This window comes from Mytilus californianus, unplaced genomic scaffold (assembly GCF_021869535.1).
Source record: "Mytilus californianus isolate M0D057914Y unplaced genomic scaffold, xbMytCali1.0.p SCAF_6, whole genome shotgun sequence".
Classification (NCBI taxonomy): Eukaryota; Metazoa; Mollusca; class Bivalvia; order Mytilida; family Mytilidae; genus Mytilus; species Mytilus californianus.
This window is the reverse complement of record NW_026262712.1, coordinates 46006046-46024625: the sequence shown is the minus strand read 5'-3', so window position 1 is coordinate 46024625 and position 18580 is coordinate 46006046. Positions and strand designations below refer to the sequence as shown.

The 18580-nt window shown below is 31.3% G+C and overlaps 2 protein-coding genes across 2 annotated transcripts in view; one reads left to right on the top strand and one right to left on the bottom strand.

Annotated features, from left to right (window-relative positions):
• LOC127706427 (ER degradation-enhancing alpha-mannosidase-like protein 2) overlaps window positions 1-10754 on the bottom strand; it is a 25093-nt gene extending 14339 nt beyond the window's left edge. The window contains exons 1-4 of the mRNA XM_052211057.1: window positions 10606-10754; window positions 5587-5697; window positions 3540-3685; window positions 3189-3314 (exon numbers count right to left, since the gene is read on the bottom strand). Coding sequence (XP_052067017.1) covers window positions 3189-3314; window positions 3540-3685; window positions 5587-5697; window positions 10606-10724 — 502 coding nt within the window. The 5' untranslated portion in view covers window positions 10725-10754. The remainder of the gene's footprint in view (window positions 1-3188; window positions 3315-3539; window positions 3686-5586; window positions 5698-10605) is intronic.
• LOC127706445 (40S ribosomal protein S10-like) lies at window positions 10718-18580 on the top strand. Its single transcript, XM_052211083.1, has 6 exons — window positions 10718-10794; window positions 12866-13007; window positions 13672-13846; window positions 14768-14836; window positions 17053-17111; window positions 17852-18580. Exons 2-6 carry the CDS (start codon window positions 12867-12869, stop codon window positions 17894-17896), a joined length of 489 nt encoding a protein of 162 aa, XP_052067043.1. The 5' UTR covers window positions 10718-10794; window position 12866; the 3' UTR covers window positions 17897-18580.

Genomic DNA, 18580 nt, shown 5'->3' with positions numbered 1-18580 from the left:
GCCACCATTATCAGATTGTATTCTGTATTCCTCGCATTCTGCTACTTGCGTCGAATGCGATTTAAAAGAAAAAGAACATCTGAAATTAGCTCTCTTACCTAAAGCTTGTCGGTGGGCTTTCAACTTAACAGTAGACAATGAAACGTAATAGCTACTACTAGCTCGGCAATTTTTCTATGTTGTTTCACTCTTATTAAAATTCTGATCTTTATTAACTAACATGCTCTTATAAGATAAGATAAGATAAGAATTTTATTAATCTAATCAAGAACCCATAAAGGGCATCATTTACAACAATATTAAGCACAATATGATTGGAAAAAAGAAAAACTAGATCCTAATATAATACTATCATATTATGGACAGGATCAGAGCCTAACACATCATGTGTCTTACATAACTATAACAATAATTTCATAATAATTAAATATTATTTTATATATTTTGTATCCACCTGGATCTTATTTCTAAACACTTAATTATATAATTGCCTAGGCACATAAGAGTTGGTAAATGCTCATTTGTGAACAGCCAGAAATATTTTTTATCCTTGGGTAATTCTTTAAAATTATTACAAAAACTGTTTACTTTATCCCATAATAATTTTCTCTGTTCGTTGTATAAAGGACAACTTACTGTGAAATGGGTCTCATCTTCAATAGAATTTGATCCATGTGATAGGCAGTGATGACATAAACGCTGACTTCTCTCTATGTATTTTTTACTATATCTATCTTTCTCAATTTTAAGATCATGTGCACTTATTCTCAATTTACATATAGCTCTTCTTATATTAAAATCTTTAATTGATAAATAAGCCTCCTTTACGAAGTCAGTCTTGAGGTTGAAATAATTTTCTAATTTACTATTACCTTGTGATAAGGTATCAGATCTTTTGACCACCCAAAATGTTTTAAAACTGTTACAAAGTTTACATTTTACAAATTTAATTAATTTATTGAGCTTTGTATTCAAATTTTGTATATCAAGTGATTGAAGGACATATCTCATAGATGAATACCAACAATTAATGTTTCCTGCATCTAAAATTTTATTACAAACATAAGCATCATAAAGTAACCCATCGTCCAATTTGTTAAGCCTGTGTACATATTTTACCATAGATACTATGACAGAAAAATAAAGAGGAAATCTTGCAACCTCTGATAACACTGCCAAATTTGAGGCTTTTTTATTTACACCAAGAATATATTTTAGATACCTGAAATGTGATTTTTCCAAATAATCATTTATGTAAATTAATTCAAATAGATAATCACTTTTTTTTTATATATAAGCTCAAATGAGGATAACGAAATCAGAGATCTATATTTTAATTAGATTGATGTTGTTTACAAGTGTTTGTAAAATACATCGATGCTGTACAAAACTTTCTTTTTGTAGATAATCTTTAACTTCCTGTCAATTGTAGGCCAATTTATGTTCGATAAGTCATGTACATTACACTTGATATAAGTGTGTACGATGGAGTGATGAGCCTGCTGTTTCTTATTCTCATTTTGTTTTCATAACTTGTAACAGAAACCCTCCCCCTTTTTCACCGTTTGCAGTTTGTTTTTTTTATTTCTGTAAAGGAAATATATATTCAGACCTGCTAATTCAATCAATTCTGCGTTAATATTCATCAGTTTTGGAACTAAGTACTATTTGATGTGCTTCCACGTTCATCAAAAGAGAATTGGATATTTACCCAGAAAATCATGACGAACACCTTCTATCAAAAGACGGAAAAAATAACATTTTGGGAGGGTAACTTATAAATGTTAATATCTAAAAAACATCTCTAAAGATCACTTATATCGAATCTTATGTAAAAATTCCAATTTTGGAACTTTTAAAAGGTCAAGGTCACTGTTATTTAACAGCTCAATGAAAATTGTAAATGTGCACCTTTAAGTACAAATGTCAATCTCGAACCATATTTGGCAATAAAATTATCAAATTATTCCTAAATATAGAAACTATAGTTATAATCCTTTGAATTATTTGAATTTATTTTGTTATAAACGCAAATGTGTAGGGGTGGCCAGCTGTCTAAACGTGACTCTACGTTTTCCTTGAAATTTTAGATTTGACCTTTGACCCAAATTTAAGAAAATCGTGACCACTGTAGACAACGACGACATCAATTTTTCGACGAGGCTTGTTCACCTCTTTCCAATGATATAAAATATAGCCGTGTGTTATTCTGTTAACCCAAATCGATTAAATTTGTTGACTGGGCACCCTACTAGTAGTCAAGGTCATTAAACCCTCCCCTAGTAGTAGTAGTAAATTTTTTTTAAATATACAAAAAACTTCACATTTTTCCAATGATTGCAAACAAGAAATAGGACACCATCCTCTGCTTGCACTATAGCTATCACATTTCAATCTTCAGTAAACCCCCAAATCTCAAACCAATACCTTAATTTGACGTATATCTTTTTGAAAGTTCACATCCTAATGAAGAGTGTGTAATAAGTTTCAAGTTAATGTAACCTTCATGGTAAAATACATTGAACCAAAACTTCAACCTGATATTGGATGGACAAACAAACTGATGGACACTAAGGTTAGAAAACATAATGCACCTTCTATTGTAGGCAAAGCATAAAAACTATACAATTTTTAAACCAGTCACTAATCAATATAAATAAAGTCAATAACAACAAACAAAAGACAGACAAAGAACTTCAAACTATCTCTAAAAAAAGTCATCTGTTTATAAGTTATGAATCATCAAGATCTTCTAAAATATAAATTGTATACAAATAGTTAATGTTATCACCATGCCGACCATGGCAGTCAGATTAACATCCCCATATCTTGCATTCTTCAACATTTGTGGCAGGTAAGACGGTAAACCAAATTCATAACTCTATTACAAGAACATAATATTTTAAAAGTTTTAACAGGGGGTGTTTTCAATTTGTATGACAAGCTCAAATTTAACAGACCAGTTGTAAAAAATTGTTGTAAAATAAGCAAAATAAAAGGTTGAAGAAATAAATACAGTATTGTGGACTGCAAAGCTTTACTAGAGGTTCCTGACTATTTAAGCTTATCTAAAATTCTGTGTGGGAAACAGGTTTGAAGTTGAACGCATAATATTCCATAAGATATAAAGTAAGGAAAATATTTTCCCCCTCATCACGCTCATAAAAAAAATAGTATCTCCTTTTTACCAGGAAGAATTCTCCTTGCTACATCTTCAGCTAACCTCAACAAAGGTCCTGAACATGGCCATCCTGGTTCTAACTCCATTCCTGTTTTCTTGTACAATAAATGAGCGGACAGTAATCCACCTAAAACTAAATAGAACATTTGTTCATAATAATATGCATTGCGTTTGTCACTTCGAAATACATTTAAATTCAGAACATTTTACTTTTCACATTTGATGATCTTTTCTATTTTTTATGCTACAGCATGTTTGCAGGTACAAAAAAAAATGAACATATTTTTAATATTGCTTTACTTTTCATCAATTTCTGGAATAAACAATTAAGTATAATTGTCAATAAATGTATTCTTACTTCTGATATTAGTTTCAAATACTGAAGCATTGATGTCTATGTCAAAGTTAATCATGTTGGATACTAGCTTGGCAACTCGTCGGAACTCAGTGTAGTTTCCCATGATGGCTAGAGTATCTAAAGCATCTATCAGTGTCAAGGAATAACTGAAATTGAAACAGGAACATTCAAAATTAGTCAAGACAGAGGAAAAATAATGTGATTTTACATTTGCAAGCGCATGCAATGTTCAAGCTATAATTTAACGGCAGAGGGGGAATTTTTAAGATGAAGTACACAGGAGTGTAGTTTCTATCTGAAAAGGGACAACTTATTCAAGGTTCTATTGATTTTTGGTTGCTTAACGTCCAGTAAAATCAAGGTTCTATTGATTGTTGGTAGCTTAACGGCCAGTGAAATCAAGGTTCTATTGATTGTTGGTTGCTAAACGTCCAGTGAAATCAAAGTTCTAAATGAAAAATTTGAATAGTTGAATAATCTACATACATGTATTACTGTAAAGTCAGAATTTATTTGAGGTTTTTATTAATGCAAATAATGCGACTGAACGAGTATCCCAATAATAAGAACTCGCATTCTTATATCTGATACATATAACTGCATGCAGATTTCCCTAAAATTGCAATGATTAATCATGCATTTTAGTCCATTCTACAAAAATATCGCAATAATAAATGCACGCAATAATTTCTGAATTTACAGTATGTATTTTTCATTGTATAAATATTAAAATGGGTACATGTAATAAGAGTTTTTTGCAGTACACAAAAGATTTGTTTCTCATTGAGAACTAACATGAATAGGCAGTGAGGATTTAGGTATATAGAAAGGGCAGAGGGGAGCTGTGCTCCTCTATTTTGGCTTAGATAAGACACTGACATGTAAGTTTTTACATGGTTCATATATTTGACTATAGTAGATGACCATATGATGACTTCCAGATGTCTTTTAAGGTTCTATATATATTGTGTTGTTAGTTGTTATCTCTACTATTCATAACCCTACATCTCCGTTATTGACATTGGTGAAACAAGCACTCATTAATATGTAAAGTGAGAAGATCACCAGTGGCAAATCTAGGATTTAAAAAATTCAATTTTTTCCATTTGTAAAGGGGCATAACTCTAAAACAGTACAAGAGACGCCACCCAAATTCGAACTTGATCTGTGTTTTGTGGGAATGAGCATTGTTTTTAAGTTTCATAACACTTGGTTGAGGCAAACTAAAGTTAGAGAACGGAAACCAATTTCGGGACGTACGGACGGACGTACGTACAGACGGACAAGGGTAAAACTTAAAGACCCCTCCGCTACGGCAGGGGCATAAAAACACAATTTTCAGTCATTAAAAAGGAAGACAGGCAGAGATATACACAAAGACTTTGTTGTTGTTCAAATCACAATTATGATCATACTGATTCATTTGAAATAAAAGTGATTTTGGGTCCACACCTGATTGAGACAGTAAATAAACAACATGAACAAGCTGCTTGAAGCACGAAAGACATTTAAAGTTCAATATATGGTCTTAGTGTTTAAGTATCCATATAATAAGCTCTAAATAATCAGAAGTCGGTTTCACAAAAAAAACTTACGACTAAGATTGATCGTAAGTCATGAACAATTCAGTATACTTACAATCAATCTTAGTCCAACTCTGTTGTACGTTTTTTTTGTGAAACTGACTCCTGGAGTAAATATAAAGTTGTGAATGAAGTTAACAGGTACTAACATCAGAATAAGCAAAAGACTAACTTTACCTTACCATATTATGACATGGATATAAGCCGTCTGTGGAGGGTTGTCTATTTCCTGTTAAATAAATGTTTCCAGATCTTGGTTTGGATCTCAGATATTGAATTCAGTTGTATCTGTTAAATTTATATACAAACTATCAGAATATAAATAAATTTAAGGCCTGTTCACAGTATGCTGACTTCTAAATGTTTATTTTTCAAAATTTGTGTGTTTTTGGATGTGATTCATTGATGTTTCAACTGCTTACTGAAAGGTCTCCTTCATTTTTTCATAAGAAAATTTTACATACCTTCCCCAAGTGTCATGCCCATCACAAGTCAAAGGTCGAAGTTCATCATAAGGATAAGCATATTTTATGTATCCATCATATGCATGGTGAAACATTTTTTCTACCTTCTCTCTGAAAAAAAAAGAAACTCATTTTTAGAAACAAATCTGTTTCTGCACTGCTGAATATTATGGTCCTGATAGTAAGTGTAACAGGTCTATGTAAGCAGGTAAGAACAAACTGTGTAGGAAATAGCTAACCTATCAAATTGGCAAGAAGCATGAAAAACAACTAACAAAAGACAAAAGACTCAAAGTATATTTTTAAGAGTACTGGCGGTTATTTTGTCATGTCCGGCCCTTTTATTATTATCTTACTATAAGATATAGGTGTTGCTCATTGTTGTTGGCCATATACTTTGACCTATAGTTGCTTACATTCAATCATTTGGTGGATAGTTGTCGCATTGGCATAATACATTATCTCCTTATTTTTATATATATCTACATGTAAATGATTTACAGAGTCAATGAAGAAGACAAACTACAGTGTACATGTATCTGATTTGGAAAGGCTGATGACAGATGTATTACATTCTATCACAATTTTTTGGCATGGTTAGCTTTGGCACAATTGTTAATAGACTTAGTGGAAGAAGAAAAAGCAGACCCTGACCAAATCTAAATTTTGTAAAAAAACTTTTAAAGTTGACAAACATGTCTTTTTGGCCTAGATTTTTTGGGGATTTTGAAAGACAGTCAGGGGTACTACTTGTACAAGTAATTTTTATTTACTTGAAGAAGTAATTATAATATACTTATATAAGTAAATTTGTAGGATACTTATACAAGTGTATTTTATTTACTTGTATAAGTAAATTATTTTTTGGCCTAGTTATGTCCCTTAGGCATTCAGATTTTTTTACTTATACAAGTAAAAAAGTCATCCTATCTTCTTTTCTTGAATTCTTAGAACTTCTTTGCTCTAACAGAATTTTGAATTGTCTGTCCTTTGCAGATGTCTTTACTATTCATTTAAGTGTAATTTCATGGACAATGAAAATCTCATTTGTCTTTTATCTTTAGAACACTGCTCATTTACAAGCCCCGAAGGAGCAATTTTTGAAGGCCTTGCGCAAATACTTAAGATCTTTGCTCAATCAGTTTCTTTGTTGAATTAATGAGATGAAACATTGAACTCTTATCAAAAATTATGAGCTAACCTGAGAAAAATTGTTAAAGGCATGATTTTACATCTCAAAACTTGAGAATTTTTGTGGGATTGTAAAAAAAATTTACTTATACAAGTAAATTTTTTAGAAAATTAAGGGGAGATTATTCAAACAATTATAATTAACTTGTATAAGTATATTTTATTTACTTCTTCAAGTAAATAAAAATTACTTGTACAAGTAGTACCCCTGACTGAAAGACAACTCAGAATTAATCCCTAAATAAACATAATTATTCTTAATAACTCAAAGTAATAATATCTTTTTTTTAGTGATTTGATTATTAAATGTTAATTATGTATGATTACTGTTTATTGGTATTTACAAAGCTAAATTTGGTATTATTCTTTGGTGTTTTGAAAATCATAATAAATAACATATAGAAATAAATGCTCTATATCGTAACTGAAAGCTGTACTACAACAACAATTAAGCATATATATACATGTATAATAAAATTGAGAATGGAAATGGGGAATGTGTCAAAGAGACAACAACCCGACCATAGGACAGACAACAGCAGAAGGTCACCAACAGGTCTTCAATGCAGCGAGAAATTCCCGCACCCTGAGGCGTCCTTCAGCTGGCCCCTAAACAAATATATATATACTAGTTCAGTGATAATGAACGCCATACTAAACTCCAAATTGTACACAAGAAACTAAAATTAAAAATAATACAAGACTAACAAAGGCTAGAGGCTCCTGACTTGGGACAGGCGCAAAAATGCGGCGGGGTTAAACATGTATAAGTATATATATATATATATATATACCAACTTATAATTAAGATCCATTTATTACATCGGTGATCTGTTTATTTGGCAATCGCCAATGGCAGTCAGCAGGGTTTAAGAACATTTGTTGTTCGACCTGTTAGTCAAATGCGTTTTGTTGAAATATACTTTTTCACTTTTTTGGTCTTTTGGAAAATGTTGTTTGTGCTGTATTTAGACCCCTTTAACAAGAAATTTGTTTTGCATGTACACGTATAAAAATTGTGGTTTTTGTCCAACGCAATCATAGGTTTGAACGTTGTTTTCAATTTAGACTTGAGAATATATATATATATATATATATGCTTAATTGGTGGAATATGCATAGACTGAAATATAAGAGAAAACAAGAGGCTCATGAGAGCCTGATATCGCTCACCTGGCTGTAATTTCAGTTTCAGGCATTTGACTTATTTGTAGATCTTACTTTGCTGAACAATTTTGTCATTTACACTTTCTCTCTTTCTATAATAATATCAAAGATAATACATAACCCAAAACTGTAAAATTTCCTAAAAATTAACTATTTCTGGACAGTAACCCAACAACAAGTTGTCTTTTTGGTCTAAAGATTACTTGACAGGTAGATCCAAACTAATCTTAACTCCATGTCACTTTTGCTCTAACTGCTATAGTTTTTGAGATAAAAGCCAAAAACTGCTTTGACCCCTATGTTCTATTTTTAGCCATGGCGGTCATGTTTGTTAATGGATCAAAACTGCGGATACAATTTATAAACCAGTTACCCTAAGGAACATTCAGTTAAAGTTTAGAAGTATTAGGCCAAGTAGTTTCAGAGGAGAAGATTTTTAAATGTTAGCAAACATGATGAACAAATTGTGTAAAATTGTCCTTAAAGGGCAGTAACTCCTTAAGGGGTCAATTGACAATTTCAGTTATATAAATCTTTTTTGTAGACCTTACTTTGCTGAACATTTTTATCTTTTATCTTCAAGATAATAACCAAAAAACTGCAAAATTTCCTTAAAATTACCAATTTAGTGGCAGTAACCCAACAATGGGTTGTTAGGTTTGTCTGAAAATTTCAGACAGGGCTGATAGATCTTGACCTATTGAACATTTTTACCACATTTCAGATTTGCTCTAAATGCTTTAGTTTTTGAGATATAAGCCAAAAACTGTATTTGACCCCTATGTTCTATTTCTAGCCATGGCGGTCATGTTTGTCGATGGATCAAAACTTTGGATACAATTTATAAATTAGATACTTGAGGAAAATTCAGTTAAAGTTTGAAGGTATTTGGCCCAGCAGTTTCAGAGGGGAAGATTCTGGAAATAGTTTACGATGACGACAAACGCCAAGTGATGGCATAAGCTCAAATGGGGCCCTTTGGGCCCTGGTGAGCTAAAAAGGGGGGATCAAACGGAAGCTCAGAAGAATTGGTTAACAAATAAATATCACATTGGGAAAATTTTGGATTTAATTTTTGTCACATTTCTATAACTTTGAGATTCTTGCATAATTCTCAAATCTTATACACTACAAATCTTTCTTTTTGGGATAGGTAATAAACATTAAAAAATGAAATGAAATCTGCAATTACTGCATGATCGAACCTTTTTATTTCATTTTTGTTAAAGATCTGTTTGAATTGAAACAATCATTTATTAAAAGCCCAAAAATTTCAAAGAAAAAATTCAGATGATGACATTTTTATAATCAGCAAGTGTGTGTATCTTAATCATATTCACATGCAGCGAATTCACAAGTGCACCGACGATGTTTGACAAGGTTTTCTACAACAAATGGTCCCTTTGTGTATCCTGGGCACCCAACTGTGAAATCAAAATCCATCTCGGATTTGGTCTATTTTTCTCTATTCTTTATATCTTTTGCCAATTATTCTCTTTTTTGTAAACACTCATTCACCATGTCCTAAACCTGATTAAGATTTACTACAATAAACGGAGCCTTCCTGTATTTGGGCACCCAGCTGTGAAATCAAAATTCATCTCCCATGGTTTTGAAATTACCTGTCTTCACAGGTAAAATTTTGTATATCAAAAACAATTAACAGACCTGTTTCACCCAATTGTAAAATTTCAATTGTCAGTAAAACATTATGTAAGATAAATGAGATTAATCTATACACATTCAGATTCATTCACATTTTCAAGAGTCACATAACGGAAAAAACTAAAAATAAAAAAAAAACATTTTTCAATGAATAGTGATAACTGCAATTCACCATGTTGATAGATATAAAATATTTTGCTTTGTTTTATTTCATTTTAAAGAGAATAATACCCCATACTGATTAAGTGAAAGCGGGAACAGTGGTTATGTACCGTCTGCTACGGTTAGATACGAAACTGAAGTTCCTAGCTGTTCAAATGAAACCACGTTACTAGTCTTAGATAAATGAACTTTGCCTTGTTCATCACAACAATTTTTTATTCATCATGTTCATTATTCATTTCTTCAAAATAATTAATAAAACACTAAAGGAAACCTGTTTACATTTTAAGAATGTCACTTTATTTTTTTTAAACAACAGAAAAAACTTATTTATAGAAATACACAAACTGAAACATGATTAAAAAAATAATCAACACAAAACCAATAAAATTAAAAAGGATGCAAACAGACCTAGGTTGCGAACATGAAAGGGGGCTAATGTGAATGGGGGTGAAGGTGATTTTGGGCCAACCGACCCGGTTTCAGAGTAAATATGCTATTTATGTAAATTCAGCTAAGGGTGCATGTAGACTCTCAGTGTCAAGACTCAAGTCAAGGCCAGCAAACTGATCCACTATCATGACTAAATTTTTAAGTATTTACGGGCACTAAATAATTGCAAATACTACAAGAAACACACACTTGGGGAAGATGATTGAGGATCCTGTTTTGATTTTTTGAGGATTCAACTCTCTGTGTCTTGTCAAAGGATTTTGCAAGAAATGAAAGCGTTAGTTGAAAATAGAGATGAATGAAGAAGTGTTTATTGCTTGTTCAGAGGAGGCATATAAAAATAACAGGAAAAAATACATGCACATAGCGTTTCAAATTAACCTGTATTTAAGAATATCATCTTTTGAGTATGCTTTGCCCAAATGAGAGCCTGCCAAACCGAATAAAGCAACGAAAACTGCAATAACTGCCACATATTGAGATTTCATGGGGGCTGCCATTGCGTCTCGTTATCCGCGAGATTTGAAAATTGAACTTCCTTTTCCGGTCTGTCGTAAATAAGTGCAGCAAGTGAGTGAAATTTCTAAATGAATCGGTTAAAATCCTGTCTTATATTTGTCATCATAATAAAATGATTAACTACAAAAGAATTTCGAAATATGAGGAATCTTTTGTTTTGCCGAAATTGTCGAAGTTCGTGTTGAACTGCATATAGTTTATACTTGAGATCGTGTAATTAAAAGTTATCATACGTATACTCATCTTTGCTTTCTCATTAGGGTTGCATACCACCCATATTTCCGATTCATGACCTACGAAACACTTTCATCATTTACACAACCATAGGGTTCATTGGCAAAGTGTTAAAATCATTTCATAGTCCATTCTTCCTACAGCTACAAACTCCCATAGTGTTTCCAGAAGAACCTTGTTAAGTATCTTAACAAATGCTTAAACTTCAGATAGTCTTTATACACACACTTACTGCCTCTTGGTCTTGTAGCAAACATTTCATTAGTACTGTACAGAAGAACGTAGGTTGATCATGTGCTGGGTCAAACCAAAGGCTTATAATTGGTATTTGTTGATTTTCTGAAAGCATGCAGGAATTATAGTTATCTCGTACCACTAAAAAAAAACTCGTACCAATGCAAACTCGTATCACTGCTAACTCGTACCACGGTAAATTCATACCATTGTAAAACCGTACCAACTTATTTAAATGCATTCACATGTATATAATTTGAAATTACAATGACCAATTTGTAGCTAATTTTCTTGTCTAATTGGATAGAGAAAACCGTGGCAGATTGGCTTTGTTGTCTCCCTTGAATAGACTCTTTTTTAAACTTTTACTGACAACTATTTGATTTAATTTTTAATCATTCCAAATCAGTAACATTGAATAGATTTGGGTATTTTTCTATTGTTTCTAAAAGGAATTTTATTTAATGAAAGAATTTAATTAGCATGGTGATTAAGAAATTACGTTCGTGTTTTTGTTTAAGTGTTCATGAAAATCTGGTATAAAGTTAAAAGAGATATTTTATTTTTTTGTATAAAGCTTAAAAAAAAATAATCATAAAACATTCGTATTTTTGTCTAAGTTTTCATTAAAATCTAGTATAAAATTCAAGTAATTCAACTTTTTTTTATTAAGTTTACCCAAAAAAAAATCATAAAACATTCGTATTTTTGAATATATTTTTATGGTACGAGTTTGCAATGGTATGAGTTCTGATTGGTACGACTTCCCAGTGGTACGAGTTTACGTTGGTACGAGTTAACTTTTTTGGTACGAGTTTACATGGTACGAGTTTACAATGGTACGAGTTAACTTGCTTCCGCATGCAGCATCAAATAGTGGGTGCGAGACAGCTCTGACCATCTACCATGTCTACAAAAAACTAGGACCATCTATGAAGACAACTTCTACCATCAATAGATCAACCCTGACTATCTATAAAGTCAACTTGGACTGTCTATAAGTCAATTCAGGTCGTTTCGTTTATAATGCCAACTCATACAAATTATAAAAATGAAGAGTTTTGACCATATAAATGATTAATGAAAAACACTTTGAAGAGAATTAATACCGTCTATAATGCAAATAATGAAAGGAGATTCCCAGATTTTACTATACAAATGATGAGAAAAACAATTCCATGAAGAGACTTCTATATAGACAATTAAAGATCTTGACATGTACATTGTATCTGTCTATTGTTGAAGATTGAGAAGGAGAGTGGTGTAATATCAACACGAGAGCAAGCTGTAAAAATCAAAAAGGATTCACTCATCAAATTGTCAAAGTGAAAAAAAACTAACAAAAAGACTTCAGACACAAACTACTTTCAAATCCATGAGTACATGTACTTGGAAGTTACCGAAAGCTTGTTCAAATTTAATTCTATGTTGAAAAAACCTGCTTTGCAGGCACAATGTAGGTCAAGCACAAAGCAGGGTTCATAATTACATCTCATTAACATGCAATGATTTTGTCCTTGTATGCATGTAATATTTGCCATTGAACATAAAACCACGACAATTCATAATCATACACAATACAATTTTTGTACATGCTATCTTTATTAAAAGGATAAGTTTCTTAAATTATTAAAAATGATTTTACTTATTTCAGGATGTTGATGCCCAAGAAGAACAGAGTTACTATTTTTGAATACCTATTCAAAGAAGGTGTTCTTGTAGCTAAGAAAGATTTTGGTGCCCCAAAGCATCCAGATATTGATGTTCCAAATCTTCATGTTATTAAAGCATTAACAGTGAGTACACAAAATCTAAATGTAATGATATAGTTCTGCCGCTCTGCATTATCCTATGAATGATCAGAGGTTGGGTATATGTCAATAAGAGATCTAGAGAATCTAAGAATACATCATCCAATCAAACAATAAGCTCGACAGTTACATATTTTTACTGTGAGATCAAATTGGCCTCCACAATTTGTAACTGCAGAAGCAAAGGCTCTCAGCTGTGCACTAGTCCGATGAGATTTTTACTAGACAAGGGCTTCGTGTTACCACTTAATGTAGCAGTCTGATTTTATCAAAATATATTACTGAAGTAATTGATGATTACATGATTTTTTTTACTATAATCGATAAAATTATGATTACATGTAATAAAAAATTTTGACCATTACAGATTGCTGTCGATTATTTGGGGAAAATGTAATCCATTACGATGACACCCTCCCTGACTGCAGTATTTGGAAAGATGTACAAAATACTCTTGTCAAAGGTGTGAACTTAAATGTTATTAAGCTGAGTCAACTGTTTACCTTGGACTTTCATGCCTTCTTGAATATTCCCTTAAGTGAAATAGCCTCTGTAGCTATGTATAACTTGCCATTAACATATAGTATATGTACAAATGTGTATTTTTTTGTAAACACATTTAATGCCTTTTCTGGGTTTTTTTTTCTAGTCTTTAAAATCACAAGGATATGTCCGAGAACAATTTGCTTGGCGTCATTTTTACTGGTACTTGACAAATGAAGGGATTGAGTATTTGAGGAATTATCTCCACCTTCCAGCTGAAATTGTACCAGCAACACTGAAAAGACAGACACGCCAAGAAGCACCAAGGCCAAGACCTAAAGGTAAAGATTTGTGTAAAATATGTTTGACAATTCTCCTTTTAATTATTGAAAGTGTGAAAATGAAATTCCATGGTTGTCTTTCTAAACAAAAAATATCAAATGGGCAATCAAAAATTATGCTGAAGAAGGACAGATAACATCCAGACCGAAAGAAAAATTTGAAAGTACACCTCACAGTAAACTAAAGATTTAGCAACTTTAAACCTATCAATAACCAGTGTTAAACCAAGGGACACTGGTAGGGTAAGCAATTCCTCCTCAAGTTGTGGCAATTGTTGATGAGTTGCTTGCATTGTGACAAGTTATTTTCATACATGTATGGTACTTGTACCTACTGCATAGAATTTTAGATGAAAAAACGACATGAAACAATATGAAAAGTTTGTTTATCCATAAGGCTTTTAACAGGAGAAAGTCTTCCACTTGTATTTGTCCTAAAGCTGCCTTCTTTTGGCAAAATAAGTTATGTAAGGGACCGATGACTCCAGATTTTTCCAAAGTCTTGACCTCATTTTTATCTTGTTAAATATTTTTTTTAATAAATTGCATCATATGTGTTGAAAAAACCCCACAAAAAAGACAGTATTAACATAAGTCAAGAAATACAAGAATAAGTAAAACTAAAACTAGTGATATTGAAAGTTTTAATGGATTTCAGTTATTATATTATGTTTCCTAAAAAATTGTATGCGTTAGTCTCATTTGTTGGATGTTTTTATAAGATAACACAGAGGTGGGTGATAAGTTATTCTAGAAAGTCGTACTTTTAGTTTTGTTAGAATTAACTTTTTATTGCAAGTCATTCAATTATCAAAATGTACTTCTATATTTACATATAGTAAATTGATCTTGTTTGCAACATGCTCCAACTCGCTAATTTAGATTTGCACATTGTTAATACTGTATGATGATTTGTTACAGGACCAGATGGACCTTCTAGAACTCCAGGTGGTGGTGCTGACCGTGCTGAATACAGAAGAGCAGCTCCAGGTAAGTGTCATACATTATTTGTATGTTCATTGTTATACCCTTACCTCAAAGATGGCAGTATATAGTGATGCATATGCTCTCTTTCCATTCCTTTGTCACACATTTGGTTTCTAGATCACATAAATAAAAGTTCTGCTTTACTAATTTTTTTGAAATTTAAAAAACAATGCCTGACCATAAAATACAGGTCAAGTTTGATATTGGTGATAATGCCATTTTCTGTTTAAGAGTTGTGCTCCTAATTTACCTAAAAGTTGTGTTTTCTGTTTATGACTAGATCAAAATGAAAATACTGCTTGACCAAATCTTTTGAAACTTTTAACACAAAGCCATGAACCACAAAATACAAGTAAATCATTAGAATTATGAACACAATGTCATGGAACATAAATACAAGTCGAGTTTTGATTTTGATTGTTGTGACATTTATTGTCTAAGAGTTTGCCCCTTAGGTACCCTAGAATTTAGAGTTTTGGGGGTGCCAGATGATAATATAAAGTACCACTTGACCAAATCTTTTGAAATATGAACACAATGTCATGGATCATTAAATACAGTTCACTTTTGATTTTGTTAGTTTGACATTTACAGCAAAATGTTTGGTTCCCTAGTGATAATATGAGTACCTTTTGACAAAAACTTTTCATTTTAGTACAATGTTAGTAAACACAGGTCCTTTCAATTGGAAATTTGGTTTTGTCATCATTAATCGGAAAGATTTTTTCTGCAATTGTATCTATATTATGATTCTAAGTTTATTTGGCCTGGATTCCATATCAAAGAATGAATTATTCAGCTATTAAAATTCATTTTTGATTGAAATTAAAAAGACATAGACAAATATTTTGGGGTTTTTTTTCCATAAAAGTTTTTGATTGACATCTGAAATCCTTCCTAAGTCACCAAATAATAATTTGATGGGAATATTGCTTTATTTGTCAGCAATTAGGTATAAAAAATACTGTGGTTGACACTGTAATTATAGAAAGATTTAATAAGAAGAATGTTATATTATTACATGTAAATGTCAATATCTTTTTAAAAATAAGACATCTGATGAATTAGTAAATCTACAAATTCTTACAGAATAAATGCTGATAGGAAACATTTTAATCTGATAAATCTTTGAAAAGCATTCAATTATTTATACAGGAGTACAGATATTTTTCACCTTGGATAAATCTGGTAAAAGTAATATCCTGCTCTGTTCCTTGGGTGGAGCTTGACTTGTTTATCAAAACATATTTATAGTCAACTTTTTATTATTGCTGGGTTATATTTCAGATTTCAATCGTTTCGGGTCCCATTTTGATATTTATAGATTTATTAATACAGTGTATGGTTTTCATCATAGATAGATATTTTACCATCTTGGCAAAAGCTTATTTCCTCAATCAAACATGTTAAAATCTTTCCCTGTTCTGACCGTTTCCTTGCCAAAATCTCAATATTTGAAACTGCCAGTGTCTGCAGCATTTGTTATTTTTGACTTGGGTCAGTTGTATTTTCATGATTATCACAGATGGCTTCTTTGGGTGCTGATGAAAAAAAGCTTTCATTCTGTATTTGAGATAGGAAGCCCTTTTATTTTAAGTTTTTTATGGCAATTAGATATGAATTTAGTTCAAATTGTGAATTAAATTATTTAACACATTAAATCAATTTAACAAAATACAGTTGATTAAGGGAATAACTGTTAAAGGCATGATAGGTTTTATTTTGATTTAGTTCATCTTGAAATACTCTATATTGTTATCTTTTTGAATATTAATAAAGTTGAATATATCATTTCCCAATATATTTCTTTCACTTGAAATTGGTATATATATGTATTTTGAAATTTCCATGGTTTGCATGTTAACTAAATTTTAATCATGGTGACTATAACTTCAGAACTTCAGAAATTGTTAAAAATTCAATATACTTTTAAACATTGTACTTGGGAGGGATTCTGAAGAATTGTTGGGTTGTAAATAAATGTATTTTATATGTACCATTTGTCAGAATATTTAAGTGGTTAATTCTGTTCATTTTTATCTACATTTTCTTTGCAATAAAATATAAGACATGTTGTATGTTGCAAGATTAGATTTCTTAACATTTTTAGAAAAAAGAGTCATCTGATATATTAAGTTGAGCTAACATACAATAAATTAATAAAAACAAAAGATGTGTATTATAGTTTTCTGTGTGACATTTTTATCATTTAATTACAGGTGGAGGTGATGACAAGAAGGCTGATGTAGGAGCCCCAGGCGATGCCAAATTCCAATTTGTAAGTTCTCACAAATTATCACATAGAACTTTTCATTTAAACATGCAGGCTGATTAACTATAATTTAAATTAGAGCTCAGGGAAAAGATTTCTGAGGTTTGGAGTATAGAAAAGTAGTCTTAAGTATGGAGTTTAAAAAGGTTTCTTGAGTGTGGAGTTTAAAAGGATTTCTGAGTGTGGAGTATAAAAAAGTAATCTAAGTGTGGAGTTTAAAAAAGTTTCTGAGTGTGGAGTATAGAAAAGTAATCAGAGTGTTGAGTTTAGAAAAGTAATCTTGAGTGTGAAATTTAGAAAATTAATTTAAGTGTGAAATTTAGAAAATTAATTTAAGTGTTGAGTTTAGAAAAGTTATCTGAGAGTGAAATTTAGAAAATTAATTTAAGTGTTGAGTTAAGAAAAGTATTCTGAGTGTGAAATTTAGAAAATTAATTAAAGTGTTGAGTTTAGAAAAGTAATCTGAGTGTGGATTTAAGAAAAGTAATCTGAGTTTGAAATTTAGAAAAGTAATCTGATTGTGGAGTTTAGAAAATTGAACTGAGTGTGGGGTTTAGAGAATGCTTCCGTGCCATATTATTTGTGAAAAATATTTTAGTACAGACTTGTCATAATAAACAAATAGTGATAGATTTTTCATATCCAAGATTGTAAAATTATCAATTTCTATGAATTTATACAGCCTATTATAATACTATAAGGATGTTTAGTTACTTATTGTACATTTTCATTTCGTTCTTTTTCAGAGAGGTGGATTTGGAAGAGGAAAGCCATCACAACCCCCACAGTAGTGATATGGACATTGAACATTTTGGGGGGAAATAAAAAAAAAAAAATAACATACATGACTTTATTTTATTCCGACAGTGGTTAGAGACATAATAACAAATTTATAGAAGTTTACAGTAACCCCTTCCAGGTTTACCACAACTCCAAAATATAAGATAATCCCCTCTTTTGCAGGAGAATGGAACAAAACTAATTACACATGGAGATATATTTGTGAAATACATAAGTTTTTTTGCCCCCTCTGTAGCTGAGGGGGAATTAAGAAAGCTGTGCCCAGAACTGCAGATACAAGTTTTTAAAGTTCTTCATTCAAACTTGAGTCTTTAGTTTGTTTTTTTCTGACACTGTTGTCTCATTTATAAAATGGCTACAGTTCATTTAATAAGTTTTATTTGAACTGCCAGTATAATCTGTTTCCACACCTTTGCATCTGTTGGAGATCATGTGTCTGAAAACTTCCAAACTTTAGAGATTGTTATTGTGTGTTAATGAGCCTATTGATTTGACAATATTTTACCTGGATTTATTGAACTTTGGCCATTTTGTATCTTTTAAACATTCTAAGCCAACTTCATCATGAACACTTGCCTTGTCATCATTGTTAGGATAATAGGATTGTTTATCATGTTTACTTGACCATATTAAACTGTTTTAGTTTTATAGCAATTTACTAATAGCAAAATGTA